The sequence below is a fragment of the Carcharhinus amblyrhynchos genome, chromosome 7, assembly GCF_965287045.1.
Source record: "Carcharhinus amblyrhynchos chromosome 7, sCarAmb.v2.hapA, whole genome shotgun sequence".
In the NCBI taxonomy this organism is placed as follows: Eukaryota; Metazoa; Chordata; class Chondrichthyes; order Carcharhiniformes; family Carcharhinidae; genus Carcharhinus; species Carcharhinus amblyrhynchos.
Window position 1 is genome coordinate 116,703,839 of NC_137330.1, and position 21,276 is coordinate 116,725,114.

At 45.8% G+C, this 21,276-nt stretch overlaps 1 protein-coding gene across 1 annotated transcript in view; it reads left to right on the forward strand.

Annotated features, from left to right (window-relative positions):
- Positions 1–4,095: 4,095 nt before the first annotated feature.
- LOC145345232 (EH domain-containing protein 3) overlaps positions 4,096–21,276 on the forward strand; it is an 84,810-nt gene continuing 67,629 nt past the window's right edge. Inside the window, exons 1-2 of the mRNA XM_080193008.1 lie at positions 4,096–4,467; positions 14,215–14,391. Coding sequence (XP_080049134.1) covers positions 4,241–4,467; positions 14,215–14,391 — 404 coding nt within the window. The 5' untranslated portion in view covers positions 4,096–4,240. The remainder of the gene's footprint in view (positions 4,468–14,214; positions 14,392–21,276) is intronic.

Genomic DNA, 21,276 nt, shown 5'->3' on the forward strand with positions numbered 1-21,276 from the left:
GAGGCCAGATCGTTCTGTGGAGGGGTGGGGGGAGTGAGGCCAGATCGTTCTCTGAGAGGGAGGGGAGGAGGGAGGCGGGTAAGATGTATCTTTGAATGGGGGGGCGGGGAGGCTTAATTGCCCACTGTTGAAGTTGGGGGGGGGGTGAGATGGATCTCTGGTGGGGGATGGTGTGGTGGGAGGGCGCGAGGGGGGTGTGAGGGGAGGCAGGGTACTCCGCTGCCACTCTGTGGGTGATCGATGGGGCGGAAGGGGGTCATGATCGGGCTGGGTAGTGGAGGGGGTGGATAAGGGGGACAGTGATGTCTCTGGGGGCCATCTCACCCGCTTTTCACTCCCGGACAATTTCTCTGCTTTCTGCGGCCCAGGAGCGATCTGACCGGGGCGCACTTTTTCAATTTTGTTCAGAGCTCCACTCTGGGTGAGCTAAGCCCCGCCCACAGCCTGAATGGGACCCGCGGTATCTTTTTCGGGCTGACTGCATACGGGGGCATCTGAAAGCTGATTTCCAAGTCAGATCTGAATTATGCCCAAATTCAGCACTTAGAATGAAAATGGTAAAATCAGGTCCTGAGAATCAGTGCCAGGAAAACAGTAACACAGAGGGAAACAGTGCCAAGGAAACTGTGACCCAGTGACAGTCAGTGTCAGTGAAAGTGCAACCCAGTGAGAGACACTGCCAGTGAAAGTGTAACCCACTGAGAGACAGTGCTAGTGAAAGTGTAACCCAGTGAGAGACAGTGCCAGTAAAAAAAAGCTAACCCAGTGAGAGACAGTGATAGTGAAACTGTAACCTAGTGATAGTGACAGTGAAATTGTAAGCCAGTGAAAGACAGTGCCAGTGAAAAAAAAACCAGTGAGAGACAGTGCCAGCGAAATTGTAAACTAATGAGAGACAGCGCTGTGGAAACAGTAACCCAGCGAGAGTCAGTGCCAGGGAAACAGCAACTCAGTGACAGTCAGTGCCAGTAAAACTGTAGCCCAGTGAGAGAGAGCACCAGTGAAACTGTAACCCAGTAAGAGACAGTGTAGTGAAATTGTAAGCCAGTGAGCGACAGTGCCAGTGAAAAATTAACCCCGTGAGAGACAGTGCCAGTGAAACTGTAACCCAGTGAGAGACAGTGCCAGTGAAATTGTAAACTAGTGAAAGACAGCGCCATGGAAACAGTAACCCAGCGAGTGTCAGTGCCAGGGAAACTGCAACTCAGTGACAGTCAGTGCCAGTAAAACTGTAACCCAGTGAGAGAGAGCACCAGTGAAACTGTAACCCAGTGAGAGACAGTGTTAGTGAAACAGTAACCCATTGACAGTCCGTGCCAGTGAAACTGCAACCCCATGAGAGACAGAGCCAGTGAAAAACTAATTGAGTGAGAGACAGTGCCAGTGAAACTGTAAACCAGTGAGAGACAGCGCCAGTGAAACTGTAACCCAGTGAGAAACAGTGCCAGTGAAACACTAACCCAGTGAGAGACAGTGCCAGTGAAACACTAAGCCAGTGAGAGACAGCACCAGTGAAACTGCAACCCAGTGAGAAACAGTGCCAGTGAAACACTAACCCAGTGAGAGGCAGTGCCAGTGAACATAAGAACATAAGAAATAGGAGCAGGAGTAGGCCATCTAGCCCTTCGAGCCTGCCCCGCCATTCAATAAGATCATGGCTGATCTGAAGTGGATCAGTTCCGCTTTCCCGCTCTCTCCCCGTAACCCTTAATTCCCTTGTCTATCAGAAACCTATCTACCCGTGTCTTAAATATATTTAGTGAGGTAGCCTCCACCACTTCAACGGGCAGAGAATTCCAGAGATTCACCACCTTTTGAGTGAAGAAGTTCTTCCTCAACTCCGATCTAAACTGCTCCTCCCCTTATTTTGAGGCTGTGCCCTCTAGTCCTACTGTCCTTTCTCAGTGGGAAGAATCTCTCTACCTCTACCCTATCCATCCCTTTCATTATCTTATATGTCTCTATAAGATCCCCCCTCATCCTTCAAAACTCCAACGAGTACAGACCCAGTCTATTCAGTCTCTCTGCACAGTCCAACCCCCTCATCTCCAGTATCAGCCTAGTGAACCTCCTCTGCACTCCCTCCAAGGCCAAAATATCCTTGCGCAAGTGCGGCGACCAAAACTGCACACAGTACTCCAGCTGCGGCCTCACCAGTACCCTGTACAGTTGCAGCAAGACCTCCCTGCTTTCATATTCTATCCCCCTCGCTATAAAGGCCAGCATCCCATTCACCTTCTTGATCACCTGTTGCACCTGCAGACTGGGTTTTTGCGACTCATGCACAAGGACCCCCAGGTCCCTCTGCACCGTAGCATGCTGCAGCTTTTCGCCCTTTAAATAGTAGTCCCTCCTACTATTATTTCTGCCAAAGTGGGTAACCTCAGACTTGCTAACATTATACTCCATCTGCCAGGTCCTCGCCCACTCGCTCAGCCTATCCAGATCCCTCTGCAGACTTTCCACACCCTCTGAACAATTTGCTTTTCTACTCATCTTTGTGTCATCAGCAAATTTCATTACCCTACACTCAGCCCCCTCCTCCAGATCATCTATATAAATGGTAAATAGTTGGGGCCCCAGCACCGATCCCTGCGGCACTCCACTAGTCACCAACCGCCAATCAGAATAGCACCCATTGATACCAACTCTCTGCCTCCTATTAGACAACCAATCCTCTATCTACGCTAACACCTTACCCCCAACTCCATGCCCCCTAACCTTCTGAAGGAACCTTTTGTGCGGCACCTTTAGGTTTACTAGGCTGATGCCAGAGTTGAGGGGGTTGAGTTATGAGGAGAGGCTGAATAATCTAGGCTTGTACTCGTTAGAGTTTAGAAGAATGAGGGGAGATTTCATTGAGACGTATAAGATGATGAATAGGACGGATAGGATAGAGGTGGAGAGGCTCTTCCCACTCAGAAAGGACAGTAGGACTAGGGGGCACAGCCTCAAGATAAAGGGGGGGCGGTTTAGAACGGACTTGAGGAGGAACTTCTTCACTCAAAGGGTGGTGAATCTCTGGAATTCTCTGCCCGTTGAAGTGGTGGAGGCTGCCTCGCTAAATATTTTTAAGACGCGGGTTGATGGGTTTTTGATAAGAGAGGGGATTAAGGGTTATGGGGAGAGGGCAGGAAAGTGGAACTGAGCCACGACAGATCAACCATGATCTTATTGAATGGCGGGGCAGGCTCGAAGGGCTAGATGGCCTACTCCTGCTCCTATTTCTTATGTTCTTATGTTAATCTGGCTGAGTGGGAGCAGGTGAAGCTGATCGATTCACCTGATGGGGGGAGGGGCTGACCTGGTGAAGGGGTGAAGCTGTTTGGGGTGAAACTGATTGGTTAATCTGGTGGCGGAGGTGAAGCTGAATGGCTAATCTGGTGGAGGGGTGAAGCTGATTGGTTAATCTGGTGGAGGGGGTGAAACTGATTGGTTAATCTGGTGGAGGGGGTGAAACTGATTGGGTAATCTGGTGGAGGGGTGAAGCTGATTGGGTAATCTGGTGGAGGGGTGAAGCTGAATGGCTAATCTGGTGGAGGGGTGAAGCTGAATGGCTAATCTGGTGGAGGGGTGAAGCTGATTGGTTAATCTGGTGGAGGGGTGAAACTGATTGGGTAATCTGGTGGAGGGGTGAAGCTGATTGGTTAATCTGGTGGAGGGGTGAAGCTGATTGGTTAATCTGGTGGAGGGGGTGAAACTGATTGGGTAATCTGGTGGAGGGGTGAAGCTGATTGGTTAATCTGGTGGAGGGGTGAAGCTGATTGGTTAATCTGGAGGAGGGGTGAAGCTGATTGGTTAATCTGGTGGAGGGGGTGAAACTGATTGGGTAATCTGGTGGAAGGGGTGAAGCTGATTGGTTAATCCATTGGAGTGGTGAAGCTGATTGGTTAAACTGGTGGACGGTGTGAAACTCATTGGTTAATCCGGTGGAGGGGATAAAACTGATTGGTTAATCGGGTGAAGGGGTGAAGTTAATTGGCTGCTCCGCAGATCGAGACGCTGCACGCGGGGTGGCCGTTGGCCAGAGCGGCGCAGTGGGCGGGGCCTCGTCCCGGCTCACCACCTTAAATACGAGCTCCAGCAGGCGGTTCAGGCACTGAGTATACGTAGTCTGGTATTACAGATAGCGGGATATCACACAGCCCAGCATCAAATACACCGGGAGAGCCATTCCGACACAGCTCCCTGCTCCAGCGTCGGTTTTAATCACTGAAACCTCCACACGGCCCCCTCAGCAATGTTCAGCTGGCTCGGGAGGGATGAGCGCGGGAAGAAGGATCCCGAGGTCTTCCAGACGGTGACGGACGGCCTGAAGAAGCTGTACAAGAGCAAGCTGCTGCCGCTGGAGGAGCATTACCGCTTCCACGACTTCCACTCGCCCGCCCTGGAGGATGCCGATTTCGACAACAAGCCCATGCTGCTGCTGGTGGGCCAGTATTCCACCGGCAAGACCACCTTCATCAGGTGAGGAGGTGGAAAGCCCGATCTGACCGGCACGGGAGAAGGGGAGGGGGGGACACCGCACAGTGTAATTAGCCCTTTCCCACCCCGGGAGAGATACCCCCTCTGCCCCCTGGAGGAGGGGAGGAGGTACTGCACAGAGCCTTCACTGCCTCCCTGGGGGACACGCCCCCTCTCTGTGCCCCTGGAGGACAGGAGGAGGTACTGCACAGAGCCCTCACTGCACGCCCGTCCAGGGGAGAGCCCCTCGCTGCCCCCCGGAGGAGGGGAGGAGTTACTGCACAGAGCCTGCACTCTCCCGGAGGAGACCCCCGCCCCCCTCACTGCCCCTGGCAGGAGGTACTGCCCAGAGCCTGCACTCTCCATGGGGGAGACCCCCCAAACTGCCCCCTGGAGAAGGGGAGGAAGTACTGCACAGAGCCTGCACTGTCACCCCAGGGGAGACCCCCCCCCCCCCCCACTCTTGCTGCCCCTGGAGGAGGGGAGGAGCACTGCTGAGCCCTCAGTGCCCTGCAGGGGGAGATCCCCACTCTGCCCCTGGAGGAGGGGGCATGACACAGGGAAATCACTCTGCACCCTCGTGCTTTGTTGTTTTCTTTCCCCCCCCCCCCCCCCCGCCAGGGATGTAATTGCTCTCTCCAATGTCTTTAAGAACATAATATAAGAACGTAAGAAATAGGAGCAGGAGTAGGCCATCCAGCCCCTCGAGCCTGCCCTGCCATTCAATAAGATCATGGCTGATCTGTCGTGGCTCAGTTCCACATTCCCGTCCTCTCCCCATATCCCTTAATCCCCTCGCTTATCAAAAACCCATCAACCCGCGTCTTAAAAATATTTAGTGAGGCAGCCTCCACCACTTCAACGGGCAGAGAATTCCAGAGATTCACCACCCTTTGAGTGAAGAAGTTCCTCCTCAACTCTGTTCTAAACCACCCCCCACCTTATCTTGAGGCTGTGCCCCCTAGTCCTACTGTCCTTTGGGAAGAGCCTCTCCACCTCTATCCTATCCATCCCATTCAACATCTTATACGTCTCAATGAGATCTCCCCTCATTCTTCTAAACTCTAACGAGTACAACCCTAGTTTATTCAGCCTCTCCTCATAGTTCAACCCCCTCAACTCCGGTATCAGCCTAGTAAACCTCCTCTGCACTCCCTCCAAGGCCAAAATATCTTTGCGCAGGTGCGGTGCCCAAAACTGCACACAGTACTCCAGCTGCGGCCTCACCAGTGCCCTGTACAGCTGTGGCAAGACCTCCCTACTTTTATATTCAATCCCCCTCGCTATGAAGGCCAGCATCCCATTTGCCTTCCTGACCACCTGCTGCACCTGCAGGCTGGGTTTTGCGACTCATGCACAAGGACCCCGAGGTCCTTCTGCACCGTCGCCTGCTGCAGTTTTTTGCCACGTAAGTAATAGTCCTTCCTACCATTATTCCTACCAAAGTGGACAACCTCACATTTGCCAACATTATTTGTTTGTTACCAGACTACTTTATTTGTTACCAGACTACCATGCGCCTTCATTGTGCACAGTTGATGTCCTTCAGCTGGTTTTAGTTGCTTCTCTCTCCATCCTGGCCCTGGGATGGTTGTCACTTTGGATTTTCTTTCTTCTTTGGAGGCTATTTTGACTTGATCCTGTTCCTCCATTCCATTAGATCCTGGATCATCTGCCTGCTTTGCTTTATTATCAGAGAGAACAGTGTGTTATTTGACTGACTATAGTAATCCACAGGATACCCCTCCCAAACCTCTGAAACTATCAGCAAATCTTTATTCCTTTCTCACTTGTGTAGCTTCTCTTGAATGTACCTGCACTTTGCTGCACCTACTTGTGAAGAGTACCATATTCTTCCTGCTCAGAGTAAACATTTTCAATGCTGTAATAAGCAAATCTGTACCTGTGGTTATGTTTCGGTTCTGTCATGTTCCATCATGCTTACAAAGAAAATTACAGTGCAGGAATAGGCCTTTCGATTCTTCAAGCCTACACTGACCATGCTGCCTGACTTAATAAAACCCTCTACCCTTCTGGGGACCATATCCCTCTATTCCCATCCTATTCATGTACTTGCCAAGATGCCCCTTAAAAGTCACTACTGTATTCACTTCCACTACCTCCCCCAGCAATGAGTTCCAGGCACTCATTACCCTCTAACAAAAAGAATCTGCCTTTAAACCTTGCACCTTAAACCTATGCCCCCAAGTAATTGACGCTTCCACCCTGGGGAAAAAGCTTCTGACTATTTACTCTGTCCATGTCTTTCATAATCTTGTAGACTTCTATCAGGTCTCCCCTCAATCTCTGTTGCTCCAATGAGAACAAACCGAGTTTCTCCAACCTCTCCTCATAGCTAATTGTCCCCCATGCCAGGTAACATCCTGGTAAACCTTTTCTGTACTCTCTCCAAAGCCTTCACATACTTCTGATAGTGTGGCGACCAGAATTGAATGCTATATTCCAAGTGCTGCCTAACTAAGGTTCTATAAAGCTGTAACATGACATGCCATTTTTTAAACTCAGTGCCCCAGCCGATGAAGGCAAGCATGCTGTATGCCTTCTTAACAATATTCTCTACCTGCATTGCCATTTTCAGTGACCTGTGTACCTGTACACCGAGATCCCTTGCCTATCAATACTCCTAAGGGTTCTGCCACTTGCAGAATCTCTATTTCCTATCTGTAATAGACCTTCCAAAATGCATTACCTCACATTTGTTCAGATTAAACTCCATCTGTCATCTCTGCACCCAAATCTCCAACTGATCTGTATCCTCTGCTCCTTATCGCTATTTGCAAATCCACCAAACTGACTAATCAATCCTGTTACATTTTTCCAAATTCATTTATATATATTACAAATAGCAAAGGTTCCAGCACTGATCCCTAAGGAATACCACTTGTCACATCCCTCCATTTAGAAATGCACCCTTACACTGCTGCCCTCTGTCGTCTTTGACTGAACCAGTTTTGTATCCACCTTGCCAGCTCACCTCTGATCCCAGTCTGCCACGAGGAACCTTATCAAAGGCCTAATGAAGTCTATGTAGACAACATCCACTGCCTTACCCTCATCACTCACCTTCGTCACTTGATCAAGTTTGTGGGACACGACCGCCCCTTCACAAAACCACGTTACCTTGCGATACGTCCACTTATTTCCAAGTGGAAATAAATCCTGTCTCGAAGAATCCTCTCCATTAATTTCCCTACCACTGATATAAGGCTCACCGGCCTGTAATTACCTGGCTTATTCTTGCTACTCTTCTTAAACAAAAGAACAACATTGGCTATTTGCTAATCCTCTGGGACCTCCCCTGCAGCCAGTGAGGATACAAAGATTTCTTTCAAGACCCTAGCAATTTCCTCTCTTGCGCCTCTCAGTATTCTAGGGTGTATCCCATCATGCGCTGGAGACTTGTCTACCTTCTTTTTCAAAAGAACCCCAATACGACTTCCTTTTTGTTCTCAACATGACTCAATCTATCTACACACCCTTTCCCAGACTCATCATCCACCAAGTCCTTCTCTTTGGCAAATACTAAGCAAAGTACTCATTTAATACCTCACCCATTTCCTCTGGCTCCATGCATAGATTCTCTCCCTTGTCCTTGAGTGGGCCAACCCTCTCCCTAGCTACCCTCTTGCTCTTTTTATATGTATAAAAAACCTTGGGCTTTTCCTTAATTGTGCTGGCCAATGCTTTCTCATGACCCCTTTTTTCTCGATTTCAGTTTCTTTCTACTTTCCTTGTGTTGCACACTTACTTTGTGTTCCCAGCCTCCTAACTTTGATAAATGCTTCCTTTTTGTCTTTTGACTAGGCTCACAATATCTCTTGTTATCCAAGGTTCCCAAAACTTGCCATACCTATCTTTTATCATTATAGGAATGATCATAAGATCATGGAGCAGGAGTAGGCCATCAAGCCCTTCGAGCCTGCCCTGCCATTCAATAAGATCATGGCTGATCTGTCGTGGCTCAGTTCCACATTCCTGCCCTCTCCTCATAACCTTTAATCCCCTCTCTTATCAAAAACCCATCAACCTGTGTCTTAAAAATATTTAGCAAGGTAGCCTCCACCACTTCAACGGGCAGAGAATTCCAGAGATTCACCACCCTTTGAGTGAAGAAGTTCCTCCTCAACTCCGTTCTAAACTGTCCCCCCCTTATCTTGAGGCTGTGCCCCCTAGTCCTACTGTCCTTTGAGCGGGAAGAGTATCTCCACCTCTATCCTACCCATCCCATTCATCATCTTATACGTCTCAATGAGATCTCCCCTCATTCTTCTAAACTCTAACGAGTACAAGCCTAATTTATTCAGCCTCTCCTCATAGCTCAACCCCCTCAACTCCAGCATCAGCCTAGTAAACCTCCTCTGCACTCCCTCCAAGGCTAAAATATCCTTGCGTAAGTACGGCGCCCAAAACTACACAGTACTCCAGCTGCGGCCTCACCAATGCCCTATACAGCTGCAGCAAGACCTCCCTACTTTTATATTCAATCCCCCTCGCTATGAAGGCCAGCATCCCATTCGCCTTCCTGACCACCTGCTGCACCTGCAAGCTGGGTTTTTGTGACTCATGCACAAGTACCCCGAGGTCCCTCTGCACCGTCGCCTGCTGCAGTTTTTCTCCACGTAAGTAATAATCCTTCCTACCAAAGTGGACCACCTCGCACTTGCCAACATTAAATTCCATTTGCCATTTCCTGGCCCATTCGCCCAGCCTATCTAGATCCTTCTGCAGACTCTCTACACCCTCTGCACAATTTGCCGTTCCACCAATCTTGGTGTCATCAGCAAATTTCGACGCCCTACACTCGGTTCCCTCCTCCAGACCATCTATATAAATGGTAAATAGCTGAGGCCCCAGCACCGACCCCTGGAGCACTCCACTAGTCACCATCCGCCAATCCAAATAGCACCCATTGACCCCCAATCTCTGCCTCCTATTTGACAACCAATCCTCTATCCACACTAACACCCTACCCCCAACTATCAACTTACATTTGGAAGCCTTCCACATGCCAGATGTTGATTTGCCCTCAAACATCTCCCCCCAATCAACATTCTTCTGTTTCTGCCTAATATTGCTGTAACTAATCTTCCCCCAATTTAGCACCTTAACTTGAGGACTACACTTTATCCATCAGTATCTTAAAGCATTCTGAATTGTGGTCACTTTTCCCAAACTGCTCCCTTGTTGAAACATCAACCACTTGCTGGGCTTGTTCCTCAATACCAGATACAGTACGGCCCCTTCCCTAGTTGGACTATCTACATGCTGTTTTTGATAAGAGAGGGGATTAAGGGTTATGGGGAGAGGGTGGGAATGTGGAACTGAGCCACGACAGATCAGCCATGATCTTATTGAATGGTGGGGCAGGCTCGAAGGGCCAGATGGCCTACTCCTGCTCCTATTTCTTGTTATGTTTCAGAAAGCCCTCCTGCTTGTTCCATGCAAACTCTGCCCCATCCATGCCCCTGGTGAGTCCCAGTTAATACAAGAGAAATTAAAATCTCTCACCACAACAACCCTGTTACTTTTACACTTTGAGGGACAGATATGTAGGCAGATTTTGGCAATTTCCCACTGGCAGTTGGGTGACTTATAGTAAACCCCCAACATTGTGACTCTACCTTTCCTATTCCTGAGCTCTACCCATATTGCCTCGCTGTATGAGCCCTCCAAGGTGTCGTCCCAGAGTACAGCTGTGATATTCTCCTTATGATGTCAGACTTCTTACTATATTCTCCTTAACCAGCAGTGCAACTCCCCCACCCCTTTTACATCCCCTTCCATCCTGCCTGAAACATCTGTATCCTGGAATGTTAAGCTGCCGATCCTGTCCTTCCCTTTAACCAAGTCTCTGTAATGGCAACAACGTCGTAGTTCCTAGTACTAATCCAAGCTCTAAGTTCATCTGTCTTGCTTGTTAAAACTTCTTCAATTGAAACAAATATACTTCAGTCCACCACTCCCTCTGATTAGCAATCCTACCCTGCCTGTTGTTTCTCTGAATCTTACTAGCCTTACTCTCTGGCTTCCCTTCAGCTAATCCACCTTTTGCTTTGGTTTCCCACCTCCCCCTGAAACTGGTTTGAATCCTCCCATGTGACATTAGCAAATCTCCTGGCCACAATATTTGTGCCTGTCCTTCTTGCACAGGTCCCATCTGCCCTGGAAGAGACCCCAATGGTCCAGATATCTGAAACCCTTCCTCCTACACCAGCTGTTTAGCTACATGTTGAGCTGCACTATCTTTCTATTCCTAGCCTCGCTAGCACGTGACACGGAGTAATCCTGAAACAATGACTTGTTTCTCTCCCTTTAGATTGTTGCCAGAGCTGCAGGGTATTTCCAGGCGATTTGTTATTTTCTGATACTGAGTATCTGCAATATTTTGTTTTTTCTTTTGCTCTAGAATTACTTAACTGTGGTTCATGACCATCTTAAATGAATAAGCCTTAGTTCTGGCCCTCCCTAGAGGTGAAAGCATCTTCCACATCTTCTCATCCTTTCATAATATTAACAACCAGTCAGGTCCCCTTTGAATCATTCCTTTTATGAAAAGACACCTAGCCTATTCACTTGCCTGACAAACGTAATGCTTTTCCCCTCAGTTCAGGTATCATTTCTTGTAAATTCTTTTTGTTCTCTTTCTAGTGCTTCTATAATCTTCATATGGCACATACAGCTTTGCAGTATACTCATGTGTTCTGATCATAACATCTCTATTCTTGGAGCAGTGAATTTTGGGACTTCATTTGCTTTCTCTACTTCATTAAACTAAGCAACATGGGTAACTTGTATATCATACCCCAGATCCTTTTGCTCCTCTACCCTCCTTAGACTTATTTTCCAGGGAGCATACACCTCATTATTCCTAATAAAATGCATGTACCTGTTATTTAATGTACAAAGTGCTGGGAAAACTGTATGCAGCTCTTGAAGCATCTGTGTTTCCTTCTTCAATGTGTTAAGTCCATTATATCCTTGGAACTAAGTTCATCCATTTGAGTTCTGTAGAGTCATACAGACTCAGTTAACTGCTTCTCTTTCAGATCTGCTAGATTTTTCTAGTGTTTTCTGTTTTTATTTCAGATCTCCAGCATCCCTGGTATTTTGCTGTTTGATACCCTTACTACCTCACTTATTAATCTATCTTAATCTCCAGTTGTTCTCTCATCCACAACCTCTTTGGCAAAGATTTGCATTGATATATGGTTCTTCGTGACATTTGAACATCTCCAATCCAGTGCAGTACTTAAGATCCCTAGTCTCTGTTTCAATATGGACATATTTAAATATAAGAAATATGGCAGTCAACTTGTGCACAGCAAACTCCCACAGACACAAATGAGATAGTGACCTGAAAATTTGTCCTTGCAACATTTATAGAAATGTATATTGGCCAGAAGACCAGAGATAAATCCCTTGTTCTTTAAAATAATGCCACAGGACCTTTTTTACATCTACCTGAGAGAATGTTGACACGGCTTCCATTTAACATGACATCTAAAGGACATCACATCTGACAATGCTGTGCCTGCTCTGCATTGAACTGGAATTTTTGTTTTGGTTTGTGGAGTGGAACTTGAACCCATAACCTTGTGATTCAGAGTGCTACCAGTTGAGCCACAGCTAACACTGAAAAGAGAATTTGATTGTACCAGCCTTTCTTGACTCCCTTTCTCCCTTACTCATAGTGATAATCCACATTCCCACCTCCTTGAATCCCTTCAGCTGCATTGTTTGGAAGTGTTAGATTGCCTATTCCATCAGATGATCCTCATCAAATGGATACTGGAGGTTTGAGCAGTCGGGAGCCCTCAGTCTTCTACCTATGGTACTAAAGGAGGCATTTCTCCCTGGGAGAAATGGGATCATGTGTAGAAAGTGCTGTCAAGTCATTGGACCCTAAAATGAGTGAATGTTTTGACATTTGGAGAAAGGGTTGTGTAAATGCATGGTAGCCTCACACCTGCCCTCCCAAAGTGCCTTCAAAAGTATTTCAGTACTGAGACCTCAACTTTTCACCAACTGTAATAACTTGAATGACAGAATAGAGTTATGTATCCAATTTCTCAGCTAACATAGCTATAGGTTGTGCAAAATTCTGCAGATGTGACTAGGAAGATGCAAATGGACTTGGAACAAATGAAGTGACAAAACTTTGAAAGAAGGTTTTCAATGTGGGAACTAAAGTGATCCACTTTAGAACCAAGAGAAAAAGTGGAATCTTTTTTAATGGTGAGGTCCTAGATGCTGCAAAGGAAAGAGATTTGAATGTCTATGCAAACATAGCACTGAAAACTTGTGCATAAGTACAAAGTTAAATTTCAAAAAAATTAGTGCTGTTTATTTTAATGGATATTAAATACAAAAGGGGAGGAAAAAGATGTGTTGGCTGTCAAGGAACTTGATCAGACATGATCAGGAATATTGTATTCCACTTTGGGTATTGCACAAAAAAAAAGTATTGCTTTTGAAGTTGGTGTAGCAGATTCATATCTGGGCTCAGTCTGAATATATTTAAAATAGAACTAGATAGATTTTGATATTACGGGATAGGGGATAGTTGGGAAGGTGAAATTAGCTAAGGTTGCATCAAATCGTAGTGTATAAAATGATCAAGTTTTTTTTTAGTTTGGTAAGAAGTCTTAACACCAGGTTAAAGTCCGACAGATTAATTTGTAGCATGAGCTTTCAGTGTTGCTCCTTCGCTTAAGGAAGGAGCAGTGCTTTGAAAGCTTGTGCTAACAAATAAATCTGGTGTTGAGATTTCTTACCCTGCTTCTCCCTGTCCAATGCCAGCATCTCCACATTGTTCTGACTTACCAAACTACAAAGGTTGCCACAATGGTTAGCAGTACTGCCTTGTGTGCTGTCCCAGATTTGACTCCAGCTTTGCATGACTGTAATTTGCACGTTCTCCCATTGTGGTTTTCCTCCTGGTGTTCGTTTCCTCCCACAGTCCAAAAGTGTGGTAGCTGTGGTAAAATGTGCTAGGTTATGGGGATAGGTTGAAGGGGAGGGCCTGGGTGGGATGATCTTTTGAAGATTTGGTACGACTTGATGGACCAAATGGACTCTTTGCTCTGATGCAATTCAATGGATCCTAATAATATTGGTAGATATGAAGTAAAATCAGGAAGCCTTTTTATTCACACAAAAGGGCAGTTTGGACAAGTTGGGCTGAAGGGCCTGCTTCCATGCTGTAAACATCTGACTATGACTCTAATATAAAATCTTTGTCTTAGTCCTCCCAAAAAAAGGTGACGTTGACATTAAGAGTGATAGTTCATTAGGAATATGGATAAATGGAGCAGAGATGTTGAACTTTTGTGATTTGAAGTGGAAAATGGGCTTTGGGTGAATGATCTATTTTGTTTCGGTACACAAAGTGTGTGTTCCTTGTGAACCATTCTTATTGCAGAGATATTTTGAAATGACTATGTATGTAATGCATGACAAGTCATGTGTATATGCAAAGCACCAAGACTGTTTCTTACTATGAACAAATGCTGCTCTAAAAATTGGCTGACAATACTGTAATCCATTCTGCTATTGTGGATGCTAAGAGTGGCTGGAACCTTGCAAAGTGACCCCTATATGTAAGTGTTTTGTGACAGCATTATGGTGACACCTGAACTGTTGCTTAATTGTATACCTACTGATTTGGCATCTGTATCCTTTAACTTTAATTGCTGCAAGTATTGATAATTTTCTCTGGCTCTGTCTCAGGTACCTTCTGGAACAAGATTTTCCAGGAATGAGGATTGGACCTGAGCCAACTACTGACTGCTTCATTGCTGTAATGAATGGCGATGTGGAGGGTGTGATTCCAGGAAATGCTCTGGTAGTGGATCCGAAAAAGCCATTCAGGAAACTTAATGCTTTTGGCAATGCATTTTTGAACAGGTTAATACACCTTGATCATTTTATAAATCGTTAAGTTTGGAAAATTTGGCATGTGTAGCAAGCAAGATCAGAATTATTATTTAAAATCCAACTACTGCAGTTAAGTATTGGGTTAAGCAGCATGAATCTCAGGGCTGTATTTTAAAAGTTACTACACATTTTGGGAGATTAGGGAATGTAGGAAGAGGCTATTTGCTGGAAACTGAAGATTCTCAACTATCATCTAGTGACGTTCAAAATAATAATCGTATGCATTCAGTGCCCGATGTGGGTACGGGAATTGTAATCTACAAATTATTCATTCAATGTAGCTGCATTTGGTACTGTCATATTTGACTAATAATCTACCCTTTACACTTGCAATATGACAACCTTAAAGTTGAATGACAGTATTGCCGATATCGTATCCCTTTTGAGCTGTAGCTCTTCAGGACTCTGGTTGCGAAGATGTTTTGTGCAATCGAGATCTTGTAGCTCTGTAACTTCAGTGCATTGATAATTTCACTGAAGGGTGAGAGGGAGAAATGTGAAAGGAATGGTGTTAGAGTAGTTTAGTCATAAGACTAATTTTGCAGAGGCTGAAGCTAATGCTCTGAAGTCAAGGGTCCACATCCCACCATAGCAGCTTATGGAATTTGAGTTCAGTTAATAAATCTAGCATTTGAAAGCTAGTCTGAGGAATGGTAACCATCACCAACTTGTGATTTTAAACTCCCATTTGATTCACTGGTGCCTTCAAGGAAGGAAATCTGTCTTCATCTGCTCTGGCCTACATGTGACTCCAGACTCTTAAACTGCCCTTTTAAATGTGTGGCAAACCATTCACTTGAAGGGCAGCTGGGGATGGGCAACAAGTGCTGGATGTGTCAGCAACACCCATATCCCATGAACAAATTTTAAAAAGTTTAATTTTTAGTGGCTTTTTCATATTTACTGCCTCACAGCTCCAGGGGCCTGGGTTAAGTTCCAGCCTTGGGTGACTGACTATGTGAAATCTGCACATTCTCCCCCTGTCCATGTGGGTTTTCTCCAGGTGCTCTGGTTCCTCCACCATGATATTGTCTCTTAGTGTCCCAAGATGTTTTTGGTTAAATGAATTAGCCATGAGAAATGAGGTTACAGGGATGGGGTGGGGGAAGCACTGCAGGGATGCTGTGATTCTAATTATGTTTTGAGGATTTTTTGTTAAATATATTTGTGGAGTAAACAATTTGAAACTTGACTTCTGTCGGTTGGATTTTAAAGTTTATTCAAACTTCCAGAGTGTGTTTGGGTAGAGTTAGTTGATGCTCCTATGTCCATTGAATTTGGAGCCAACTGAAACTTGAGTTTCTTGGCTTTGTTCTTTTTCAGCACAATTCACAGAATTCATGTGTATTTTCTTGACTTTTCTGTCATTTGTCTGTACTGAATATAGTCCATCGTTGTTCTTGTACCATTTGATCCAATTCATAGAATGCTGTTGGGATAGTTTCCTTGAACGGTGTTACAGAACGTATGAGGGAGTGAGTTATCTTAGATCTGTTACTGTGTAACAAGGCAGGTAGAATTAAGGATCTTCGAGGGATCCTCTTAGGATGAGTGATCACAATATGGTTGAATTTTTGATACAAGTGGAGGGTGAGAATAGGGTCCCAAACCAGTGTCCTCTGCTTGAACAGAGGGGAGTATGATGAGATGAGGGCAGAATTGGCTAATGTAGACTGGGGGTGCAGACTGGTTGGTAGGACAACAGAGGAACAGTGGAGGATTTTTAAGGAGATCTTTTTTAATACTCAGCAAAAATATATCCCAGTGATAAAGAAGGATTGTAAGAAAAGGATAACCAGCCGTGGATATCGAAGGAAATGAAGGAGAGTATTAGATTAAAAACCGATGCGTACAGAGCGGCTAAAAGTAGTGGGGAATGAGATTGGGAAAGATTTAAAAAACAACAATGACTCAGAAAACAAAAAGGAAAGAGTATGAAACTAAACTAGCTCCAATTATAAAAAAGTTAGTAACTTTTACTAATATATAACGAAGTGGCTAGAGTGACTGGACCCTTGGGGGACGAGAGGGGGGATTTAATGGTGGCTGAGACTTAAGTGTTTTTTTTTTCGGTCTTCATGGTGGAGGACACAAGTAGCTTACCGAACGTTAAAGGTAGACAGTTGGTAGGAGATGAGGGTCTTAATACAATTACTGTTACTAAAGAGGTAGTGCTTAGTAGACTAATGGGACTGAAGGTAGACATGTCCCTGGGACCAGATGGAATGCATCCCAGGGTACTGAAAGAAATGGCAGAAGTAATAGCAGATTCATTGTAGTAATTTATCAAAAGTCACTGGACTCTGGGGAAGTGCCAGCGGATTAGAAAACAGCTACTGTTACGCTGTTGTTTAAAAAAGGTAGCAGACGAAAAAGGCAGGTAACTACAGGCTAGTTAGCTTAATGTCCGTAGTTGGGAAAATGCTGGAATCATCATTAAAGAAGAAATAGCAGGACACCTAGAAAAGAATGGTTCGATCAAGCAGACGCAGCATGGATTGATGAAGGGGAAGTTGTGTTTGAATTTACTGGGGTTTTTAATGAAGATGTGACTAGTGCAGTTGACAGAGGGGAACCAGTGGTTGTGGTGTTTCTAGATTTCCAGAAGGCCTTCAATAAGGTGCCTTACCAAAGGTTGCTGCAGAAGGTTAGGGTACACGGAGTTGGGGGGTAAAGTATTAGCGTGGATTGAGAATTGGCTATCTGACAGGAAGCAGTGTTGGAACAAATGGGTGCTTTTCTGGTTGGCAGTTGGTGACTAGTGGTGTGCTGCAGGGATTGGTGCTGGGGCCTCAACTGTTTGCCATTTACATAGACGATCTGGAGGAGGGGGCTGAGTGTGGGGTAACAAAGTTTGCTGACAACACAAAGATGAGTGGGAAAGCGAATCGCATGAGGATGCAGAAAGTCTGCAGAGATTTGGACAGGCTGAGTGAGTGTGTGAGGACCTGGCAGATGGAATATAATGTTAGCAAATGTGAGGTTGTCCACTTTGGTAGAAATAATAGTAGGATGGAATATTATTTAAATGTGAAAGTTGCAGCAAGCTACTGTGCAGAGGGACCTGGGGGTTCTTGTGCACGAATTGCAAAAACTCAGTCTGCAGGTGATCAAGAAGGTGAATGGAATGTTGGCCTTTTATAGTGACAGGGATAGAATATAAAAGCAGGGAGGTCTTGCTGTAACTGTACAAGGCGCTGGTGAGGCTGCAGCTGGAGTACTGTGTGCAATTTTGGTCCCTTTATTTGCAAAAGGATATATTGGCCTTGGAGGGAATACAGAGAAGGTTCCCCAGGCTGATACTGGAGATGAGGGGGTTAGCTTATGAGGAGAGATTGAGTAGATTGGGCCTGTACTCATTGGAGTTTAGAAGGCTGAGGAGGAGATCTTATAGAGACATAAGATAATGAAGAGGCTAGATAGGGTAGAGGTAGAGAGATTCTTTCCACCCAAAGGAAACCAGGACTAGAGGGCACAGCCTCAAAATAAGGGGAGGCCAATTTAGAACAGTTGAGGAGGAACTTCTTTTCACAGAAGGAGGTGAATCTCTGGAATTCTCTGCCCATTGAAGTCGTGGAGGCTACCTTGCTGAATATATTTAAGTCACGGGTAGATGGATTTCTGATAGACAAGGGAATTAAGGGTTATGGGGGAGCAGGCAGATAAGAACATAAGAAATAGGAGCAGGAGTAGGCCATCTAGCCCTTAGAGCCTGCCCCACCATTCAATAAGATCATGGCTGATCTGAAGTGGCTCAGTTCCACTTTCCCGCTTTCTTCCCATAACCCTTAATCCCCTTGCCTACCAAAAACCTATCTACCCGTGTCTTAAATATATTTAGCGAGGTAGCCTCCACCACTTCAACGGGCAAAGAATTCCAGAGATTCACCACCCTTTGAGTGAAGAAGTTCCTCCTCAACTCTTATTTTGAGGCTGTGCCCTCCAGGTCTGCTATTCTTTCTAAGCAGGAAGAATCTCTCTACCTCTATCCAATCTAGCACCTTCATTATTTTGTAAGTCTCTAAGATCCCCCCCTCCTTCTAAACTCTGAGTACAGACCCAGTCTATTCAATCTCTCTTCGTAAGCTAACCCCCTCATCTCCAGTATCAACCTGGTGAACCTTCTCTGTACTCCCTCCAAGGCTAATGTATCCTTTCACAAATACAGGGACGAAAACTGCACACAGTACTCCAGTTGCAGCCTCACCAGTGCCTTGTACAATTGCAGCAAGACCTCCCTGCTTTAATATTCTGTCCCCCTCGCTATAAAGGCCAACGTTCCATTTGCCTTCTTGATCACCTGCTGCACCTGCAGACTGAGTTTTTGCAATTCGTGCACAAGGACCCCCAGGTCGCTCTGCACTGTAGCATGCTGCAGCTTTTCGCCCTTTAAATAATAATCCCTCCTATTATTATTTCTACCAACATGGATAACCTCACATTTGCTAACATTATACACCATCTGCCAGGTCCTCACCCATTCACTCAGCCTATCCAGATCTTTCTGCAGACTTTCCACGCAATTTGCTTTTCCACTCATCTTCATGTCATCAGCAAATTTTGTTACGCTACACTCAGCCCTCTTCTCCAGATCGTCTATGTAAATGGTAAACAGTTGAGGCCCCAGCACTGATCCCTGCAGCACGCCACTAGTCACCAACTGCCAACCAGACAAGCACCCATTGATTCCAACTCTCTGCTTCCTGTTAGATAACCAATCCTCAATCCACACTAACACCTTACCCCCAACTCTGTGCACCCTAACCTTCTGCAGCAACCTTTTGTGAGGCACCTTAGGACTTTATTCCCTGGAGTGTAGAAGAATGAGGGGAGATTTGATAAAGGTGTATAAGATTTTGATGGCTTTAGATGGTGAATGCAAGCAGGCTTTTTCCACTGAGGCTAGGGGAGGGGAAAAAAAAACCAGAGGGCATGGCCTGTTTCTGAGCTGCAAATTTTCTATGGTTTCTTTAGCAACATGTCTCTTCTTCCATCAATATGTAGTACCAAGCAATTATTTGATATTTGCACTGTTTTCAATGTTGAGTTGATATTTGCCTGCAGTTTTTCCCCAATCCTTTTTTCCTCTTGAAGGAAGCCCCTCAAAATTGTAGTTTTATGGACTATCTGTAATTTGTGCAAGTATCAATTTTTAATTTGTTCTATTCTGACGTCTGCAAGTGCACAATTTAAGAGTCCTTGGATAGAGAGAAATGAACATAAGAACATAAAGCAGGCCATCTAGCCCTTCAAGCCTGCCCCACCATTCAATAAGATCATGGCTGATCTGTTGTGGCTCAGTTCCACTTTCCCGCCCTCTCCCCATAACCCTTAATCCCCTCTCGTATCAAGAACCCATCAACCCGCTTCTTAAAAATATTTAGCGAGGCAGCCTCCACCACTTCAACGGGCAGAGAATTCCAGAGATTCACCACCCTTTGAGTGAAGAAGTTCCTCCTCAACTCCGTTCTAAACCGCCTCCCCTTTATCTTGAGGCTGTGCCCCCTAGTCCTACTGTCTTTTTTGAGCAGGAAGAGTCTCTCCACCTCTATCCTATCCATCCCATTCATCATCTTATACGTCTCAATGAGATCTCCCCTCATTCTTCTAAACTCTAACGAGTACAAGCCTAGTTTATTCAGCCTCTCCTCATAGCTCAATCCCCTCAACTCTGGTATCAGCCTAGTAAACCTCCTCTGCACTCCCTCCAGGGCCAAAATATCCTTGCGCAGGTGCGGCGCCCAAAACTGCACACAGTACTCCAGCTGCGGCCTCACCAATGCCCTATACAGCTGCAGCAAGACCTCCCTACTTTTATATTCAATCCCCCTCGCTATGAAGGCCAGCATCCCATTCGCCTTCCTGACCACCTGTTGCACCTGCAAGCTGGGTTTTTGTGACTCATGCACAAGGACCCCGAGGTCCCTCTGCACCGTCGCCTGCTGCAGTTTTTCGCCACGTAAGTAATAGTCCTTCCTACCATTCTTCCTACCAAAGTGGACCACCTCACACTTGCCAACATTAAATTCCATTTGCCATTTCCTGGCCCATTCGCCCAGCCTATCTAGATCCTTCTGCAGACTCTCCACACCCTCCGCACAATTTGCCTTTCCCCCAATCTTGGTGTCATCAGCAAATTTCGACACCCTGCACTCGGTTCCCTCCTCCAGATCATCTATATAAATGGTAAATAGCTGAGGCCCCAGCACCGACCCCCTGGGGCACCCCACTAGTCACCAACCGCCAATCCGAATAGCACCCATTGACCCCCACTCTCTGCCTCCTATTTGACAACCAATCCTCTATCCACGCTAACACCCTACCCCCAACTCCATGCCCCCTGACCTTCTGCAATAACCTCTTGAGGTACCTTGTCAAACGCCTTCTGAAAATCCAGAAAGACCACATCCACCGGCTCTCCTCTATCCACTGCCCTAGACACATCCTCATAGAACTCCAGTAAATTTGTCAGACACGACTTCCCTTTAATGAAACCGTGTTGCGTCCGCCCTATCAAGCAATTCCCTTCAAGATGCCTCGCAATTTCCTCCTTAATGACGGATTCTAACATTATGGTTTTGCTTTACTTATCTATGTGGCTAAATGCTACACAATGCTGTATATTCGTCCCCAACTAGGAGTTGAGGAAGGGGTGGAGGCAGCAGCAAAGATACAAGAATGTTAATGGGGTATGAGTATTCATTGGGCAGTGCTTCATGCAGATGTACTGGAAATTCTTAGTTCAGTTGTGCCTTTTTGATTGCAAACAATTTAGCTGAACACTTTTGTATAATTAGCAGTGTTTAAGGCACTATAATGTTTCATATTTTAGGTCCAATTCAGTACTGTTCTGAT